The sequence below is a fragment of the Cebus imitator genome, unplaced genomic scaffold, assembly GCF_001604975.1.
Source record: "Cebus imitator isolate Cc_AM_T3 unplaced genomic scaffold, Cebus_imitator-1.0 Scaffold162, whole genome shotgun sequence".
Lineage (NCBI taxonomy): Eukaryota > Metazoa > Chordata > Mammalia > Primates > Cebidae > Cebus > Cebus imitator.
Window position 1 is genome coordinate 3,638,877 of NW_016107477.1, and position 19,031 is coordinate 3,657,907.

Consider the following 19,031-nt stretch of genomic DNA (forward strand, 5'->3'; position numbering starts at 1 on the left):
GACATTGTCTGATAGTACCCTTAGCACACAAAAAGCCTTATATCCTGATAATGATCTCTGTGGGTCAATGCAGGTAGCCAAAGATGTGTCTGTCAGATTGCACCATGAACTTGAGACAGTGGAGGAAAAGCGCGCTAAAGCTGAAGATGAAAATGAAACTCTCCGACAGCAGATGATTGAAGTGGAGATATCCAAGCAGGCCCTCCAGAATGAGCTCGAGAGACTGAAAGAGGTAATCCAGAACTGCGGGGGGCTTCTGCCCTCTTGGTTTTAATAAGGAGGAGCTTGGAACTGTAAGTGTCCCCTTCTCATTGTGGTCTAAAGCTGGGGTTGGCAAACCATGGCCTGTTTGTTTGGCTCAGAAACTAGATTGTTTTTACATTTTTTCCCTAGCATGGCAAACAAACAAAACTCAGATGAAAGAAAGCCCCAAAAGCAAAGAAGACTGTGGATTTAATACTGTGTGTTGCTTGCAAATTCTAAAATATTTTCTATTTGGCCTTTTACTGAAAAGGCTTATTGAGCCTTGGTCTAAAGCTAGTTTTTGTAATTACCACTCAGATGAGCTGACCATTAATTCCTTTGGTTTGTCCAAGTGGGGCCTATTATTGCTAGAATAGAAAATTAAGTTGTAGCTTTTTCTCCAGAGTCTTCTCCAGTGAGCTGGAAAGTATGTTATGGTTGTCTATTATAGCTGTGTAAATAGACAATGAATGCATGCCACCTGTGTAGCTAAAATGAGTTGAATATAGACATTTTTTAATTTTAGGGAATGATTTTTCTAGCAAAGTAATCTGGAAAATGAATATATATTCTTTTCATTTGCATACAGCAATGCAAATTCTGTTTTGTTATTGACTTCCATTATAAGATTGAAGCTGAGTGTTTTCTTGGAAATGTCCTGCATGTGTTGAAATTAAAAGCCTTTGACGAAGGCTTTAAGCTCACAGTGAATTCTGGCATGTTACCTGCACCTGCCAGCAGCCTTGCTTGGTGGCTTATTTTTCCTTTGGAAAAGTTTCCTGATCCACACACTTCTTCCCTATCCATGCCCGCTCCCGTCCGCACCAGGTTCCGGCCCTACGTGGGCTCTGGGTGGAGTCGTGCATGTGCAGTGCAGGCCCTACTCTCAAGGCGCCTCCAGTTCAATCAGGCACACAGATAGGAAAACAGACAAATCACAGCAAAGTAGCAGGCGTGCCCTTCTCTGCTTCTGCCCCCACCCCTCTGCTCACAGCTGCCTTGGCCTCCCTGCTCTTCCCATTCGTGCCCTTGCCTGAATGTTCTTTCTCCAGGCGCTCATGTTACCTGTGGCTCATTCCCTTATCTCTTTTGGGTCCTTGCTCAGCCCCTCCCGTCAGCACTCATGAAAGTTGTCCCCATCTCCACCCCGGCCATCCCTGTTCACCTTTCCATCTGACATATGTATTCTGAGACATTTGTCTATTGTCACTGCTCATCTGTTTTCTTTCTCTGTCTTTCATCCCTCCCCTCCTTTACGGGTGATCCTTCAGATCATGAGCTCTGTGGGGCAGAGACAGGGGATTTGTCTCTCTGGTTCACTGTGGGCACCCCCATGCCTAGAACAGCACCTGGCACATGCTGAGTAGAGGAATGAATGAAGTGGGCAGAGCATAGAGCTGTGTGATCAGAGCATGCCTGGGAGATGGGGCAGCTTTCCAGAGGAAGAGGTTAGCTTCTGGGAGCTTGCTTTCATCACAGGTAACCCTCGCCCCTTAACTTATACTTGTATCTGCTCCCAGGACTTGAGGAATTTGTCCTCTACTTGAGGATCTCTGCCTCTGAGAGGTATAGTTGCTGGTACTTTACTCCCCTCCCGTTCCTTTGTTCTAAGTTTGCTGGAATGGTTTCTTTTCTCAGTTTGACCCTGACCTTAACAGTTACAGGGTATAGAAAATAGTTTACCATTGACTCTGGAACAATGCGGGGAATTGGTGGGGGGTCGGGGGGGAGTCACCTCCTGTGCAGTTGAAAATCTGTGCATGTCTTGTAGTCCTAGATACTAGAGAGGCTGAGGCAGGAGGATTGCGTATGCCCAGGACTTTGAGGTAGTTGGGCAACACAGCAAGATTCTGTTTTTTAAAGAAAAAAAGAGAAAATAATGTGTATAGCTTTTGACTCCCCCAGAACTTACCTACTAATAGTCTACTGTTGACTGGGAGCCTTACTGATAACATAAAACACATATTTTGTATGTTGCATGTATCATGTACTGTATTCTTACAATAAAGCTAGAGAAAATGTTGTTAAAATCATAAGAGAAAATATGTTACTGATCATTAAGTGGAAGTGGATTACTGTAAAGGTCTTTATGCTCATAGTCTTCATACTAAGTAGATGGAGGAGGAACAGGAGGGTTTGGTCTTGCTGTCTCAGGGGTGGCAGAGGTAGAAGATTTGAGTATAAGTGGACCTTCACGGTTCAAACATATATTATTCAAGGGTCAACTGTAGAAGTGTATTTTATAAAATTTTATATGTGTATACATTTGTGTATGAATATGTAAACATGTAAAATGTGTAAAACATGAATATGTAATTTTAAGTAGGTGAAGATTCTTTTCCATACGTTTAAATGGATTTGTGTAGGACTTGGCATCTCTTTGGAGGAAGAAACCATCATTGCTGCTCTTGACATTCAAAAGCAAGGCCAGGGTGAGACAAGGATCTTCAGAGAGCTTGATGCTGGCGCAGGGTGGATGTGAGGAGAAAACGGAGAGTTGTCAGCCCTCCCTTTGTGGCTTAGAATTACTGAGAAGAATTGCTCAGTTGGGATGAAGTATTTTACTTCCAGAGTTGCAGTCAGACTGGTGGGACCACATATTTACACCAAGCTTCTAAATGAGTCATAAAACTGACAGGAGTCCCAAGAGGGTTAGAGGCTCGTAGATTAAACTGGAAGCAGAGAATGATGGCATCTAGTGACACAAGGTTCAAAGGTGATGGAGGAAATATTTATTGGAAAATGCCAGCGGCTTTCTTTGTGAATGGATTCTTTTTGCAAAAGCCAGAACAAACATTCTAGCCCTGGGGTGAGGATAATATTTTTTCTATCTTGAGCCTTGCTTTTTGTCGTTCACCTCTGGAGTTTTGTAAATGGATGTGTGACTTCCTGAAAAAGGCAAGGACAGTTAGTGGTTGTGTGTGTCTGAGCAGCAGCAGTTGTTGCAGATGTGTGTGTATCCCCTCGGCCTCAGGGGTCTGTGAAACAGAGCATCTCCTGGCCTTTGCCCCTCTGGAGCCGCCACTCCCTTCTCTCTGAAGTTCTAGACTGTTTTCAGCTGCCTGCTGGTCATCTCCAACACTAGTTTTTCCTAGCACTTCAGACTCTGTGTCCAGAAAAAACCCAGCATCCCTCGCCACACCCTGCACCTTCTCTGTCTCCTATTTGAGTACCGGTCCCTGAGTCCTTTGAGTCCCCAAGCCCAATGATGGTGTTACCCTTAATCCTCTTCTCTCCTCTTCAACTGCTTGCTCAGTGCTGTAGGTTCAGCTTTTGCAGTCTTTAGACATTTCATTCTCACTGACACCCTATAATAGAACATGGATGAACTTTGAAAATCTGCTAAGTAACAGAAGCCAGACATACTGTTTGTCTGCATTGATAAGAAATATCCAGAGTAGATGAATTCATATAGATGGAAAACAGATTCATGGTTTCCTGGGGTGGGGGAGATGGGAGAAGGGGGACTGACTGCTTAATGGGTGGGCAGTTTCTTTTTGGGGTGATGAAAATATTTTAGAATGAGATAGAGATGGTGGTTGCACAACACGCGAATGCACTAAATGCCACTGAGTTGTGTACTTGAAAATGGTTAGTTTTCTGTTACATGAATTTTAACCTCAATTTAAAAAATTTTCTTTCTCCAGTGTATCCATACTTTTACCAGTCCGCCACCTCAGACGAGTATTTGAGAGCTGACAGTGTAGGCTGATCATGCATGTTGAATGTGTACAGAATTTCTAGTCCTTCCCTTTTCTCTTTTCCCCTCTCCCTGCCCAAATTCTGACCATGTCACTCTGCCTAAACAGACAGACTTGCCTTGGCTTGTCTAACTCTTTGGCATGACACAGTGGACTGTTACACCCTGACCCATCCCCAGTTCCCTTTTGGGTTTCCCACTCCAGGGCTGTAAACCCTGGTCTGAAATGGAAGAGCAGTTCAGAAGGATGACTGGACTGTGCCCTCTGATTCTTTTTGAACTACTAGAGGTGTGTCTTTGAAAAGTTACTTTCTCTATTGATAAGAAAAGGGCTGATCTGCCTAGAATTGTCCCTTCTGACTAGCCAGCTTCCTTGCTGGCATCCTGTGCCTGTTCACTCTTGGAGTCTGTGCCCCCAGGCACCCACATGCTCTCCACTTGTGTAAAGCTCAAACAATTTTCACCCTTGTTTTTTCAAATATATTTCTTCTAGTATTCAACTCTACCTATAGTGGGATCTCTCAAAATGTAGAAAATGGTTAACCTTGGCTTACTTTCCACTTCTTAAAGATTGCCCTAATTCTTTCACTGAACAATATCTCATTCTACCCTCAATTTTTGGAGTTCTGTTACATACTAGGCACAAGTATCAATTAGCCAGGTTAGCCAGCACTTACAGGGGACCAGAGACATGTTCTAGATCATTCCAGTGAGCTCAGGTTATTGAAGAGAGTCCCAGGGAACCAACTAAGTGACGACTTCTTGCGGCCGCCTTTCATCATTCAGAAAATGACATGGATTCTCTGGGTTTGGTTGAGACTTCTTTTGTGCATAGTCAATCATCAGATTTTGTAATGTTTCCTGTGTGCTTGAGAGGAATGTGAATACTCCAGTTTAGGCGTACAGACTTTGATTTAAATCTATTAGATTGAAGACTTCAAACTTCAGTTGTAACCCACAGCAAAAAGGGCATCATCACTCAATATACAGCTATAAACAAAGGCTTAGCAAAGTAATGCTTACCTTTGTTATTCAGGGTGCACGCTGATATTTTCCATTTATTCAGCTAAAAATTTTTTTAATGGTGGTTATAAGATTAATTTATAGTTCATTAGTATATTGTTGCAATTTGAAAAAATATATTGACTCATTTGCTCACTGTATTCAAATTTTCTATATCCTTTGTAGTTTTTTATCCCATTATAATCATGCATTTTAATTTTATTCTTGTAATTTGTCAAACTTTGCCTTATTTATTTTGATGACATATTTTTAAGTGAAAACAGATTTAGGACTCTTCTTCATGATGAGTTATTCCGTTTATCAGCTGGTAATGACCTCTTTATTCTGATGTATTGTTTTTTGTTATAAAGTCTTTTTTTTTAATCTGCTTTCATCATCTATACCAAATTTATTTTGGGTAGTATTGGTTTGGGATAGCTTTTCTTCCTGTTTTTTTTGTTTTTTTTCTTAAACAACACACATTTATTTCTGACAGTTCTGGAGGCTGGGAAGTCGAAAATCAAAGCGCTAGTCAATTTGGTTCTTGGTGAGAGCCCTCTTGCTGGCTTACAGATAGCTGCCTTCTTGCTGTGTTTTCACGTGTAAGAGAGAGTGACAGTGAGAATAAGAGTGAGAGAGAGAGAGAGCAACAAGCACACATTCTGGTATTTCTTCCTCTTCATAAACGTATTAGCCCCATCATGGGGCCAAGGCCCCACCTCCATAGAACATCACACTGAGGATCAGGGCTTCCACTGTGAATTTGGCAGCAGGCACAAACGTTCAGTCCATACTAAGGGGTGAGTGGAGGAGGCAAGTTAGAAGGCTTCTCCAGTAAATCCATGAGAGAGATGGTAGTCGTCTGAACCCCAGGGTTTTGGTAATTCTTTTAAAAATTCTTTTAAATTTTAGATTTGGAGGGTATGTGTGCAGGTTTGCTACACAAGTATTTTGTATAATAGTGAGGTTTGAGCTTTTAGTGCACACACCACCCAAATGGTGAACATTGTACCCAGTACAGACCCTCACCACTGTCCCACCCAATCTGCCTGCTTAAGGAGTCCCCAGTGTCTACTATTTACATCTTCGTGTCTATGTTTACCCATTGTTTAGCTCTCACTAGTAAGTGAGAACATGCAGTATTTGATTTTCTGTGAGTTATTTTACTTAAGATAATGGCCTCCAGCTCCATCCATCTTGCTGCAAAAGACAGGATTTCATTATTTTTTATTGCTGCAAAGTATTCCATGGTGTATATATGCCACACTGTCTTTACCTAATTACCTACTGATGGATGCTTAGGTTGATTCCATGATTTTGCTATTGTGAATATTGCTTCAGTAAGCATATGAGTGCATGTGTCTGTTTTATGTAATGATTTCTTTTGGGTAGATGCCCATTAATGAGATTGCTGTGTTGAATGGTAGTTCTATTTTTACTACTTTGAGAATTCCCCGTACTGTTTTCCATAGAGTTGTACTAATTTACATTACTACCAACAGTGTTTAAGAGTTCCGTTTTCTCCATATCCATGCCAACATCTGCTGTTTTTGGATGTTTTAATAACAGCCATTCTGACTGATGTCTGATGACATCTCATGGTGGTTTTAATTTTCATTTCTCTGATGATTAGTGATGTGGAGCATTTCTTCATGTTTCTTGGCCACTTACATGTCTTCAATTGAGAAATGTCTGTTCATGTCCTATGCATAGCCTGGGATAGCTTTTCTATGATTTCTTTATTTTCTATTTTTCTATGTCATTATGTTTTCAGTGTTTTTCTTATGAACAGAATATAGTTACATTTTTTAAAAATGTGATGTAATACTCTCTTTTTTAAACTGACATATTTAATCCATTAATATGTATTGTGGCTACTGATGGGTTGAGTTTTCTGTCATTATATTTTATGTTATTTTCCCTGCATGCCTGCCTACTTTCTTTCCCACCTTCCTTCCTTCCCCTTCTTTCTTTTCTTTCTTTCTCTCTTTCTGTTTCTTCTCTTTTGTTTCTTTTTCTTTCTTTCTCTCACTCCCCCCTTTCTTTCTCTCTTTCTCTTTCTTCCTTCCTTCTTTCCTTCCTTTCTTTTTTCTTTCTTTCTTTCTTTCTCTCTTTCCCTCCCTCCCCCCTCTCTCCTTCTCTTTCTTTCTTTCAATATTGACTTCTCTTTGAGTTTTTGATTCTCTGTCTTGGTTGGGAAGTTATACATTCTATTTCTGTTATTTTAATGATTATTCACATATTTAACATGCATATTTGAAGTTTAAAACAATTTAGTTCTAGTCTCCTCCTGAATAATATAACCATCTTAGAAAACTTCAACTTTAATCAAATCTTATCTTTCATATGCTTTAGTATCATTTTTTAAAATGACCTTTTTAAAACTTATTTAATAATTAATGCTTGTTTGGATTAATTTACAGCTAATTTAAATGCCAGTTTGTTTACTTATCATTGCTTCTTGAGTGTTATTCCTCTGAGTTCAGTTTCCTTTTTGCTGATGTTTTATTTAATCCTTCAGCAGTTTTTTTTTCAGTGACTAGTATTGTCTGAAGTGCTTTTATTTCATATCGTCTTGAAATCTATTTAGCTGGACATGGAATTCCAACACTTGGAAGATAGTATTTTATTATCTTTTGGCTCATTTTGCTATAGAGCGGTCTGCTGTCAGCATAATTTTTATTTTTGTAGCTAATCTGTCTTTACTCTCTGACTTTTATGTTTTTCTTTTTGTGTTTGGTATTCTATAGTTTAAGTCTGCTTTATCTAGATTTATTCTTATTTTGCTCAACATTCACCATCAATCTGATTAAGTCTGTCATTAAATCTGGAGAACTCTCACTCTGAATAGTGTTTGATATTGAGATTTTCTCTGAATCATATTTCCTTTTCATCACTTGCATTCTTTCCAGAACTCCTGCTAGTCTTACATGGGGCCTTCTTAGGTTGCCCATTCTTTTTTTTTTTTTTTTTTTTTTTCCTTTGATGCTGTGTCTCGGTCTGTCGCCCATGCTGGAGTGCAGTGGCATGATCTCAGCTCACTGCAACCTCTGCCTCCCAGGTTCAAGCGATTCTCCTGCCTCAGCCTCCCAAGTAGCTGGGACTACACGCACGTGCCACCATGTCCAGCTAATTTTTATATTTTTAGTAGAGATGGGGTTTTACTATATTGGTCAGGGTGGTCTTGAACTCCTGACCTCATGATCTGCCCACCTCTGCCTCCCGAAGTGCTGGGATTACAGGTGTGAGCCACTGTGCCCCTCCTTATGTTGCCCATTCTTATTCCATCATTTCTGTCACTTATCTGTGTTTTTCAGAAAATTTTTTTTTCCTTATATGCTGCATTCTGGGTAATTTTTGCATTTCTTCTCCAAGTTACTAGTTCTTTTCTTCTGTAAAGATGACAGTTATTATCTTCCATTTCAGTGAGTTTACTGTTCATTTTTAGAATTAAAATTTTTTTGGAGGGTGGGGGACATGTTCTTACTCTTTCACCCAGGCCTTTACCTCCTGGGCTGAAGTGATCCTCCTGCCTCAGCATCCCCAGTAGCTGGGACTACAGGCATGTACCACCACACCCAACTAAGTTTTAAATTTTTTGTAGAGATAGGGGTCTCACTGTGTTGCCAGGCTGGTCTTGAACTCCTGGGCTCAAGAAATCCTCCCCCCTTGGGCTCCCAAAATGTTGGGATTACAGGTGTGAGCTATGATGGCCCACTGAATTTTTAAAAATTTGCTGGTTTCTTTATATAGAATGTTCTTCTTTCCTTATCATTCGTATTTTTTCTTTTTAGTCTCTAAACATTTTACAGTTACAATGTCAGTTACAGTGTTTGTCTGTCTTTCTGTTCTCTCAAGTTCCTGGCATTCCTAATCCTGTTTGTCAGATCTGCAGCCTCCTCCCTTACAGGGGATTTTCTTCTGCATGCCTGTGAGTGGGGGGGTCCCCGAGATCTGTTGAAACGTCCTTCTAGTGAGGTTTTCATGTGGGCCTTTTCCAGAGACCTTACTTTAAGATTGATCCAGTACAACTCTTGCTCACTTCCCATTCTGGCCATCCATCCTGCGTATGGCAGCAGCCTCAGGCACTTTTACGCTGGAAAGGAGAGGGTTTCTACCTCAAAGGCACCCGAGACAGAGCTGCTTCTCCTCCTCGCTGGGTGTGGCTGCTCAGTGGGTGTCTGGGTGCATGGATCAAAGCCTCTCCTCATGCCCCTGGCTGTGAGGACCTGTTTCTGAGGCTGGTAACTTCAGCCACTCTCTGCCCTCACCCCTGACATACACTCTTGTGCTTACTACTCTCATTTCAATCCCTCACCCGTCTCCGACACTGGGCATTTTCCTTTTCTTTTTCTTTCCTTTTTTTTTTTTTTTTTTCAAGTTCAGCTGCGAATAAGTCTGTGTTTGTTGTATTTTATTCAGCATCTCTAGCAGTATGTTGGAAAGAGGTTCATGATAGCTCAGTGTGCTGTGTTGCCAAAACTGGATGTGACCCTTCAGGGTTCAGCAGAAGTGCCCAGTGGCAGCTCTGGGCCCTCCATCCTGTCTCCCTCTGCCCTGTGGCTCCCCAGCCTCATCGACCTCACAGCTTCTTAGGGCTCCTGCATCATGGCTTCTGCTGCCGTGTCTCTGGGTGTCATTGTACATTTTTCTCAATGAGTGGGCAAGGACTTTCCTCTGCGTGTCACTACCTTCAAAGTGGCAGACAGCCATAGAATATGGAAACAGGGGTATACAAATATAATAAATGATTTATTGCCATTATGCCACAGTGCAATAAAATAATGTTATCTTTGTTTCCAGATGGTAGCGTCTCCCTTATAGGCAAGGTTTTGCTTGGGTGAGCTGGTATAAGCATATTTGGGCAGCGTTCTTGTGCCAGGGGACCCCCTAGGACACTGATGGGTGTGGGTGGCTGCCTTGGGGTCAGGGCCCCACTCCTGCCCGAGCTGACAGTAGACTGTAGGGCCAGCAGGTCATGTGGTGTACATGCAGGTGTCTGTGTGCCAGCCTAGGACACTTCCAAAGAAATGGAACAACTCTTGGTGTCGTTGGCTAGACATGATTTTAGAGGGTATGGGATGACTCTAGCCAGAGAACAAGAGGGGAAAGAAATCTGGTGCCCTAAATGATATCACAGTTACATGGCCTGCTAGGTCAATGAGGGTCGTGAGTGGGAGGAGAGGAATTGGAGATGTCTGGTTAAGCCTTTCCCCAAACACTGGTGTGGGTATCTGTGTGTGTGTATATTTCTGTATGTGTATGTGTGGTGATTGTGTGTGTGTATCTGTGTGTGTTTGTATCTGTGTGTATCTGTGTGTGGTATGTATCTGTGTGTATATCCTTGTGTATGTGTATCCGTGTGTGTGTATCTCTGTGTGGATGTGCATCTCTGTGTAGGTGTGTGTATCTATCTCTGTGTGTATCTCTGTATCTCTGTGTGTGTGTGCATCCGTGTGTGTGTGTGTGTGTGTGTGCTTATCTGTGTGATGTGTATCTCTGTGTATGGTATCTCTGTGTGGATGTGTATCTGTGTGTGTGTATCTCTATGTGGTGTGTATCTCTGTGTACATATCATCTCTGTGTAAGTGTTATCTGTGTGTGCGTATCTCTGTGTTGTGTGTATTTCTGTGTGTGGTATCTGTGTGTTATCTCTGTGGGTGTACCTCTGTGTGTGTGTATCGTGTGTGTGTATCTCTGATGTGTATGTCTGTGTGGTTGTGTATCTATCTCTGTGAGTGCATCTGTGTGTGTATTGGTGTGGTATGTATCTGTGTATCTCTGTATGTGTGTATCTATCTGTGTGTATGTGTATCTGTGTATGTGTGTGTGTATGTGTATCTGTGTATGTGTGTGTGTATGTGTATCTGTGTATGTGTGTGTGTATACCTCTGTGGGTGTGGGGGGGGTATATCTGTGTGTGGGTATCTGTGTTTATGTATAGCCATCTCTGTGTGTGTGTATTCGTGTGTGTATATCTCTGGATGTGTGTATATCTCTGTGTGAGCATATCTCTCTGTGTGTATATCTCTGTGTATGTGGGATGTATCTGTGTATGTATGTATCTTTGTGTGTATCTCTGTATCTCTGTGTATGTGTATATCCGTGTATGTATGTATCTTTGAGTGTATCTCTGTATCTCTGTGTATGTATGTATCCATCTCTGTGTGTGTGTACCTGTGTGTGTGTATCCCTGGTTGTGTATGTCTGTGTAGGTGTGTATCTGTATATGTGTGTGTATCTGTGTGGGTGTGTATCTCTGTGTGTATCTATCTCTGTGTGTGTATCTGTGTGTGTGTGTATATATGTATATCCTTGTGTGTATGTATCTCTATCTCTGGTGGGTGTATATCTGTGTGTGGGTGTGTATCTATGGGTGTATCTGTGTGTATCTCTGTGGGAGGGTTTCTGTGTGTATATCTCTGTGTGTGTGGGTGTATCTGTGTGTATCTATCTCTGTATCTGTGTATATCTGTGTGTGGGGTGTGTCTGTGTGTGTATATCTGTGTGTGTGGGGTGTATCTGTGTGTAGATCTCTGTGTGGGGGTGTATCTGTGTGTATCTATGTCTGTCTCTGTGGATCTGTGTCTGTATGGGGGATGTGTGAGTGTGTGTGTGTATCTGTGTGTGGGGTATGCATCTCTGTATGTGTGGGTGTGGGTGTATCTGTGTGGGTGTGGGTGTCTGTGTGTGTATCTGTGTGTATATCTCTGTGTCTGTGTATTTGTATCTCTGTGGGGGGTATCTCTGTGTGTATGTGTGTGTATCTCTGTGGTGGATGTGTGTATGTCTGTATGTGTGTATCTGTGTGTATATGTCTCTGTGTGGGGGGGAGGTGTCTGTGTGTATATCTGTATGTGTGAGGGGTTGTGTGTGTGTATATCTGTGTTTGTGTGTATATCTGTGTGTGTGTGTGCTCCATGTGCATATATCTGTTTGGGGGTGTGTCTGTGTATATATCTGTGTGGGGGTGTGGGAGTGTATCTGTGTGTATGTATCTGTGTGGGGGTGTGGGAGTGTATCTGTGTGTGTGTATCTGTGTGCGTGTGTGTATTTCTGTGTATATCTGTATATGGGGCTGTATCTGTGTGTGTGTGTATAGCTCTCTGTGTGTGTGATTGTATCTGTGTATATATCTCTCTGTGTGTGCATGCGTATCTCTGTGTGTGTATCTGTGTGTGTGTGTGTTTCTGTGTGTATATATCTCTGTGTGTGGGAGGGTATATCTGTATGTGTATATCTCTGTGTGTGTATATCTCTGTGTGTGGGGGTGTATCTCTGTGTGTGTACATATATCTCTGTGTGTGGAGGAAGGTATATCTCTGTGTATATCTCTGTGTTGGGGGGTGTATCTGTGTACCTTATGAGTCGGGGGGTGTATCTATGTGTGTGTATCTCTGTGTGTGTGTGTTAATGCAAGCACGTGTGCCTGCACTGTCTGGGGTCAGGAGGGAAACTACTTTCTTTGTTGCTGCCAGTGTGAGCCTTCTGTGCCTTTTTTCCAGACTAGGAAGGCAGGGGTGGGACTGGATTAGGGCTGAGTCAAGCAAGGGAACAAAACCAGGCTGGGAAATCCAGAGTTCAGAGGCCATGGAGGACTAGGAGCAGGGCAGCAACTGCAGAAAGTTTGAGCATCCATATTTTCAACTATGTAAGCTGTGTGTGGAACTGTTTTGGTGGCTGGGAAGGAGGGGTACGTGTTCAGTTAAACAACCATAAATAGCACTAAGAGCTGACTCATACCCTGCTCCCAACCATGATGCATTGCAGCCAGTTTTTGTCAAAATCAAGACAAAATTGTAGTAAGGCCTTGAGCTAAGCTGATGAAATTCCTGCAGCCCTCTTCCCAGTGCACGCCAGGGCTGTCCTCCAGCTGTGTGGCCTGAGCCTTGCCGTGGCCCCCTGCAAGGCACAGGATGGGTTCCTTTGCTCCCTCCCAGTGAGCCATGGCTTCAGTGTCTTATGTTATGCTATTTAGTTAAGTTCTGTTGTGAAAGGAGTACATCACTAACACTGTTGAGTGACTGTTGTTACATTGGGAAAAAGGAAAGTGGAGAGGAGGAAGAAGGAGAAGGGAAGAGTGCGTAGAGCCCCTCTTGTGCATGGGTGGGAGCGGATCTGCCATCGGGCTTCTACGCACAAGGCCAGTTGTGCACCCAGGACCCAGGTTGACAGGGCCTTGGTGCCAGAGGGTCCTTGAGGTGAGCTGGCACCCCTCTCATGACACCCCTCTCATGACACCCATGAGGAAGTCATGGTCTGGGGTTTGGGAGTGGCCCCCAGCCAGGGAAGCATGGGAGGCGCAGCTGGACTCTCCCCAGGTCCTCCACTCCCTGTAGCTGTCTTCCTTTCGCCCCTTCCTCCAGACCTTCCCTCTGGAGCCACCTCCTCCTTGGTTTGTGGACTCAGAAAGAAGCTGGTTACCAGGGTCAGAAGGCAAGGTGAGCACCTAGAGCCAGCTTGGATGCAGTGACCTTCAGGGAGCCACAGTATTTGATACGTGGGGACCAGAGAGTGTTGAGCAGCCAGGGTGCCCGACTCTGATGGGTTGGCAGGAAGGGCACCTGTAGCTTTCTTTGACATAGTAACGCTTCTCTAAGAAATGAATTTCTACTTTTAGAATGACTTATTAAGCTGCTTCTTTCATCTCTCCTGAGAAAATTATAGGAGGAGGAGGGTAGGATTTACCTTCGCAGAGAGTGATCAGATCCTCCCTGCCTGCCCTGACCTCTTTCCCGAACACCCATCCTTCTTCCCATCCAGTGCCATGGACTGTGTCGTTCTTTCCCCAAGATTTTTCCTAGATTTCCACCTCTATGTATTGATATCCTGCCCATTCATTTTTTTTTCATTTAAAAAAGTTTTTCTTTTTCTTTTTTTTTTAAAGATAGGGTCTTGCTCTGTCAGACAGGCTGGAATACAGGGGTGTGATCATAGCTCATTGCAGCCTCAAAATCCTGGTCTTAAGTGATCCTTCTAACTCAGACTCCTAGAGTGCTGGGATTACAGGTGTGACCCACCTTGCCCACCAAATCCTGCCCATTCTTTAAGATTCTTCTAGGGGCCAGGCATAGTAACTCATACTTGTAATCCCAGACTTTGGGAGGCTGAGGCAAGAGGGTCACTTGAGGCTTGGAGTTCAAGGCTAGCCTGGGCAAAACAGTGAGATCCTGTCTCTACTGAAAACACAAAAGTTAGCTGGGCATAGTGATATATGCCTGTGGTCATAGCTACTTGGGAGACTGAGGCAGGAAGATCACTTGAGCTCAGGAGTTCAAGGCTGCAGTGAGCTGTGATTGTACCACTGCACTCCAGCCTAGGTGGTAGAGCAAGACCCTGTCTCAAAAGAAAAAAAAAGAAAATGAAAAATAGTACCTAAGAAGTATGTATGTTATGGAGCTTTGAAACGATTGTAGACACATACATGGTTTTCTACATTAGTGATGTGTTTTGATGTGACAAGTACTTCAGAGGGAACTCTCACTGCCCATCAATAAAATGATGTCACACCTCATGAGATCCCCATACGTGAGCTACGGACCTTAGCCACTGGTCTTCAAACATGTATAAACCTATGAGTCTGACAGACACTTCGAGGGCATAGGCTGCAGGATCAACCACTTCTCTAAAGACCAAGAGTCTGTGCCATGGCAGGGCCACACTCTGTCAGCCTCGGAGCCTGTCTCTGAAGCCTTTCCTGCTAGCCAGCGCCACCCTCCAGCCTCAGGGACCTGAAAATGAAGCCAGTCTCTCCCGAGACCTCACTTTCCACAGAGCCTGCTTCTGGCCTCTTTGAGCAATAAGACTGGAATAATTTTGTGACCCACTCACTGTGTGGCTGATGTACCTTGGCTGTTGAATATTTCCTGTAAGATTTGTTCTCCTTATTCTCCCCCTCTTTATTGTGAACCAAAAAGAAAATATAACTCTTGTATGGCAATAAACTGTGTGACTGTGAAATCATACTTGGATCATCTTATTTCTACCACACAGAACAATATGGTATGTTTCTACTTCATATGAAAAATCAGATGCATCTCTGGATTATTAGAATTATGGAAACGTTCTCCCTCGACAGTTTTATCTTTCAGGTTTTCCCTAGTAACTGTGTAATAGTCTAATCATATGAAAATGTTTGTTTGGAAAGCTTCCAAACAAGCTTTGTTTGGTGGCATTTCCAGAAGAATCTTTTCTTTTTTTTTTTTTTAAAGAGAGACAGAGCCTCGTTGTTAGTGTAGTGATATGATCTTAGCCCGCTGTAGCCGCAACCTCCTGGGCTCAAGCAATCCTCCTGCCTCAGCCTCCCGAGCAGCTGGGACTACAGCTGTGTGCCACCATGCACAGCTAATTTGTAAATTTTTTGTAGAGGTGGGGTCTCTCTCTGTTGCCCAGTCTGGTCTCGAACTCCTGGCTTCAAGTAATTCTCCTGCCTGAGCCTCCCAAAGTGCTGGAGTTACAGACAGGAGTCACAGCGCTATTTTTTATTTTTAATTAAACCTTTTGTTTTCAGATACTTGTAGATTCACATGCAACTGTAAGAAATAGTGCAGAGACATCCCCATACTCTTTACTTACTTTTCCCCAATGGTACCATCTTGCAAAACTCTAGTCTGTTATCAGGACCAGGATGTTGACATACAAAGCATGCCCATCACCGCAAGGTTCCTTTCTGCCCCTTGCTTATGGCAGCTACCATCCTGTTGCTCATTTCGATTATTTTGTCTTTCAAAAATGTTATATAAATGGAACCATATAGTATGTAACCTTTGGGCATGGGCTTTTTTTTTTTTTTTTTTTTTTTTTTTTTTTTTTTTTTTTTTTTTTTTTTTTTTTTTTTTTCTTGGCATCATTCTCTGGTGCTAAATTAAAATTATAGGAGGCCTTTGTTTTGGACCAAGCTTCCGCACTAGATCCCAACAGACCAGACTAATAATTGAAATGGAGTCACTCCTGCTAAAGTTCTTCCTCTCCCGTCGGAAACTGAGTTATCTGACATTTTAAATAAGAAGAGGGAGAGATAGCAGCCAGTTTCCCAAACAGGCCAGTTTCAATGGGTGTGATAATGATATTCCCTCTGCTTTAATCCTTACCAAAAAAAAAAAAGGTAACCTGGCCTTAACTAATTCATTATAGTTAACTAATTCATTATAGTCTCTCTTGTAATTTTTCTCCTCCTGCCTTACAAGGAAAAGTAACTTTGAAATGACCAAATCTGCTTTTGGTTATTTGTTCTGTCTGCTTTATTCAGTCCTCTGTCTATAAAGCTAGGCTCTTCTGCACAGCTCATGGGGACACGTACTCTGTCTTACGGAATGAAGTGTTGCCGATTCTAGAATTACAAATAAAGGCAACCAAGATCTTTAAATTTGTTGTAACTTTGTTTTTTGGAGGTTCACCCAGGTTGTTGTCTGTATCTGTAGTTTTTTCCTTTTTATTGCTGAGCACTATTTGTGCTAGGATGGACCTCAGTTTATTTATGCACTCACTCGGGGACATCTGGATTATTTCCATTTTGGACTGTGTGGAATAATTAATGTATGTTTGTTCTCCCTCCCTCCCATCCCCCTCTCCCCTTTCCTGGCACACCTCTCCTAAAACCCGTGGAACCTTGGAAGTGATCTGTGTCTTTTTGTATGCTAATGAGGACTGGTCTTCCGGGCTGGTTGCCAGGGGAACCAACCTTGTGATTAGAAGGTGGGAAATTTCATCACCCACTCCCTTGCTCCATCTTGGGAGGAAAGGGGGACAGAAGATTGGCCACTCCGCTGCAATCGACCATGCCTATCTAGTGAAGCCTCCATAAAACTCCCAGGACAGGGTCTCAGGCTGCTGAACACTGGTGGTCCCAGGAGGGTGGCCCACCCCTGAGAGGGTGTAGAAGCCCCAAGCCTTCTGCATACTTTGCCCTGTGCATCTCTGGTTGTTTCTGAGTTGAATCCTTTTTTAATAAATGGGTAAATATAAGTAAAGTGTTTTCTCGAGTTCTGTGAGCCATTCTAGCACATGATCGAATCCTAGGAGGGGGTTGTGGGAGTTCTGTCTGGCCAGGTTAGAAAGAAGCTGTGCGTGACCTAGGGATCCACCCCTTGCGATCTGTGTCTGAAGTTGGAGGCAGGCTTGTGGGACTGAGTTCCTACCCTCGGATCTGATGCTGTCCGAGTATAGTGCCAGACTGCACTGCATTGTAGGCCACCCAGCCAACGTCAGTGTGGGAGAATTGCTCAACGTGAGAAAACCCCGCACCTTTGATCATGGAAGTATTCTGTGTTGAATGTGAGTAGAGAGAAAGAAAAGCAGTTTGTTTTTCTTACGTCACAGACTGTTAAATAAAGTTGTTGTGAACTTTCATGTGCAGGTTTTTGTGGGAATATAAGTTCTCATTTCCCTGGGATAAATGTAAAAAAAGTACCAAACTGTCTGCTGGAGCGGTTGTACCACTTAATATTGCCACCAGTAATATATGAGCACTCCAGTTCCTCTTCATCCTGACCAGCAGTTGATGTCCCTTTTTAATTTTAGCTATTCTGAGAGGTGATACCTCATTGTGTTTTTAATTTGCATTTCTCTGATGGTGAATGATATTAGACCTCTTTTCATGGTGCTCTTTGTTCATTGGCAAATTCCTTTTAGGTACAATGTCTCTAAGTGTCTTTTGCCCCGTTTTGAATTGGATTGCTTGGATTTTGTTTTCTTTTTGTTCTTTTAAGATGGAGTCTCCCATTCTGTCTCTCAGGCTGGAGTGAGTGCTGTGACGCGATCTCGGCTCGACTCACTGCAACCTCTATCTCCTGGATTCAAACAATTCTCCTACCTCAGCTAATTTTTGTATTTTTAGTAGAGACAGAGTTTCTCTATGTTGGCCAGGCTGGTCTCAGACTCCTGACTTCAAGTGATCTGCCTGCCACAGCCTCCCAAAGTGCTAGGATTACAGGCGTGACCCACCATGCCCAGCCAGATTGCTCGTTTATTATACTGTTTCTTGAGCCAAGGTCTTGCTGTCGCCCAGGCTGCAGTGCATTGGTGTGATCACAACTCCTGCAGCCTGGACCTCATTGAGCTCAAGCAAGCCTCTCACTTCAGCCCCTTCCACTCCTACCTCCGGCACCGAGTAGCTGGGACTACAGGCTGAGTAGCTGGGACTACAGGCTGGTGCTAACATGCCCAGCTAATTTCCGTATTTTTTGGAGAGTTGGGGTTTTGCCATTTTGCTCAGTCTGGTCTCAAACTCCTGAGCTCAAGGGATGCTCCTGCCTTAGCTTCCCAAAGTGCTGGTATTACAGGCATAAGGCCTGGCTGGGTTTTTTTTTTTTTTTTCATTGTTGAGTTTTGAGAGTTCTTTGTACATCAAATTAAATTAATTAATTAAATTTTTTTAGAGACAAGGTCTCCCTCTGTCACCCAGGTTGGAGTACAGTGGTATAATCCTGGCATACTGCCACCTTGAACTCCTGGGCTGAAGGGATCCTCTGCCTCAGCCTTCTGAATAACTAGGACTACAGTTGACACGTCACCACGCCCGGCTGACTGTAGAAAATCTTTTGTAGAGATGGGGTCTTGCAGTGTTGCTCTGGCTCGTCTCAAGCTCCTGGACCCAAGCGATGCTCTCACTTTGGCGTCTCAAAATGATGGGATTACAGGTGTGAGCCGCTGAGCTTAGTGTATCTTAGATACAAATCTTCTGTCAGATACATGGTTTGCAAATATTTTCTCTCACTCCATAGCTTGTCTTCTCATCCTCTTACAGGGTCTTCTCAAGGAAAAAGAAGAGCTCTGTGCCCTTAACATTGAATACACCCTACATCCTGAAATGTTTTTTCCTGTGTATTTTCTGAAAGTTGTATTATTTTACATTGTTCATTTATGTCTGTGATCCATTTTGAATCAATTTTTGTATATGATATGAAACTTAGGTTGTTTCATTTTTTTGGCCTGTGGACATCCAGTTACTCGGGCACCGTTTGTTGAAAAGACCACCTTTCCTCCATTGAATTATTTTTGTATCATTGTCAAAAATCAGCTGGGCACATGTCTTTGGGTCTATTTCTGGGTTCTCTGCTCTATTCTGTTGTTCTCTGCCAGTGCCACA

The 19,031-nt window shown here is 43.0% G+C and overlaps 1 protein-coding gene across 10 annotated transcripts in view; it reads left to right on the forward strand.

Annotated features, from left to right (window-relative positions):
• Positions 1-19,031, forward strand: part of MTCL1 (microtubule crosslinking factor 1) — a 135,142-nt gene that overhangs the window by 12,962 nt on the left and 103,149 nt on the right. For all 10 annotated transcript variants that reach the window (XM_017543929.2, XM_017543930.2, XM_037744041.1 and 7 more), the window contains exon 3: positions 74-232. In XM_017543929.2, the coding sequence (XP_017399418.1) occupies positions 74-232 (159 nt within the window). The remainder of the gene's footprint in view (positions 1-73; positions 233-19,031) is intronic.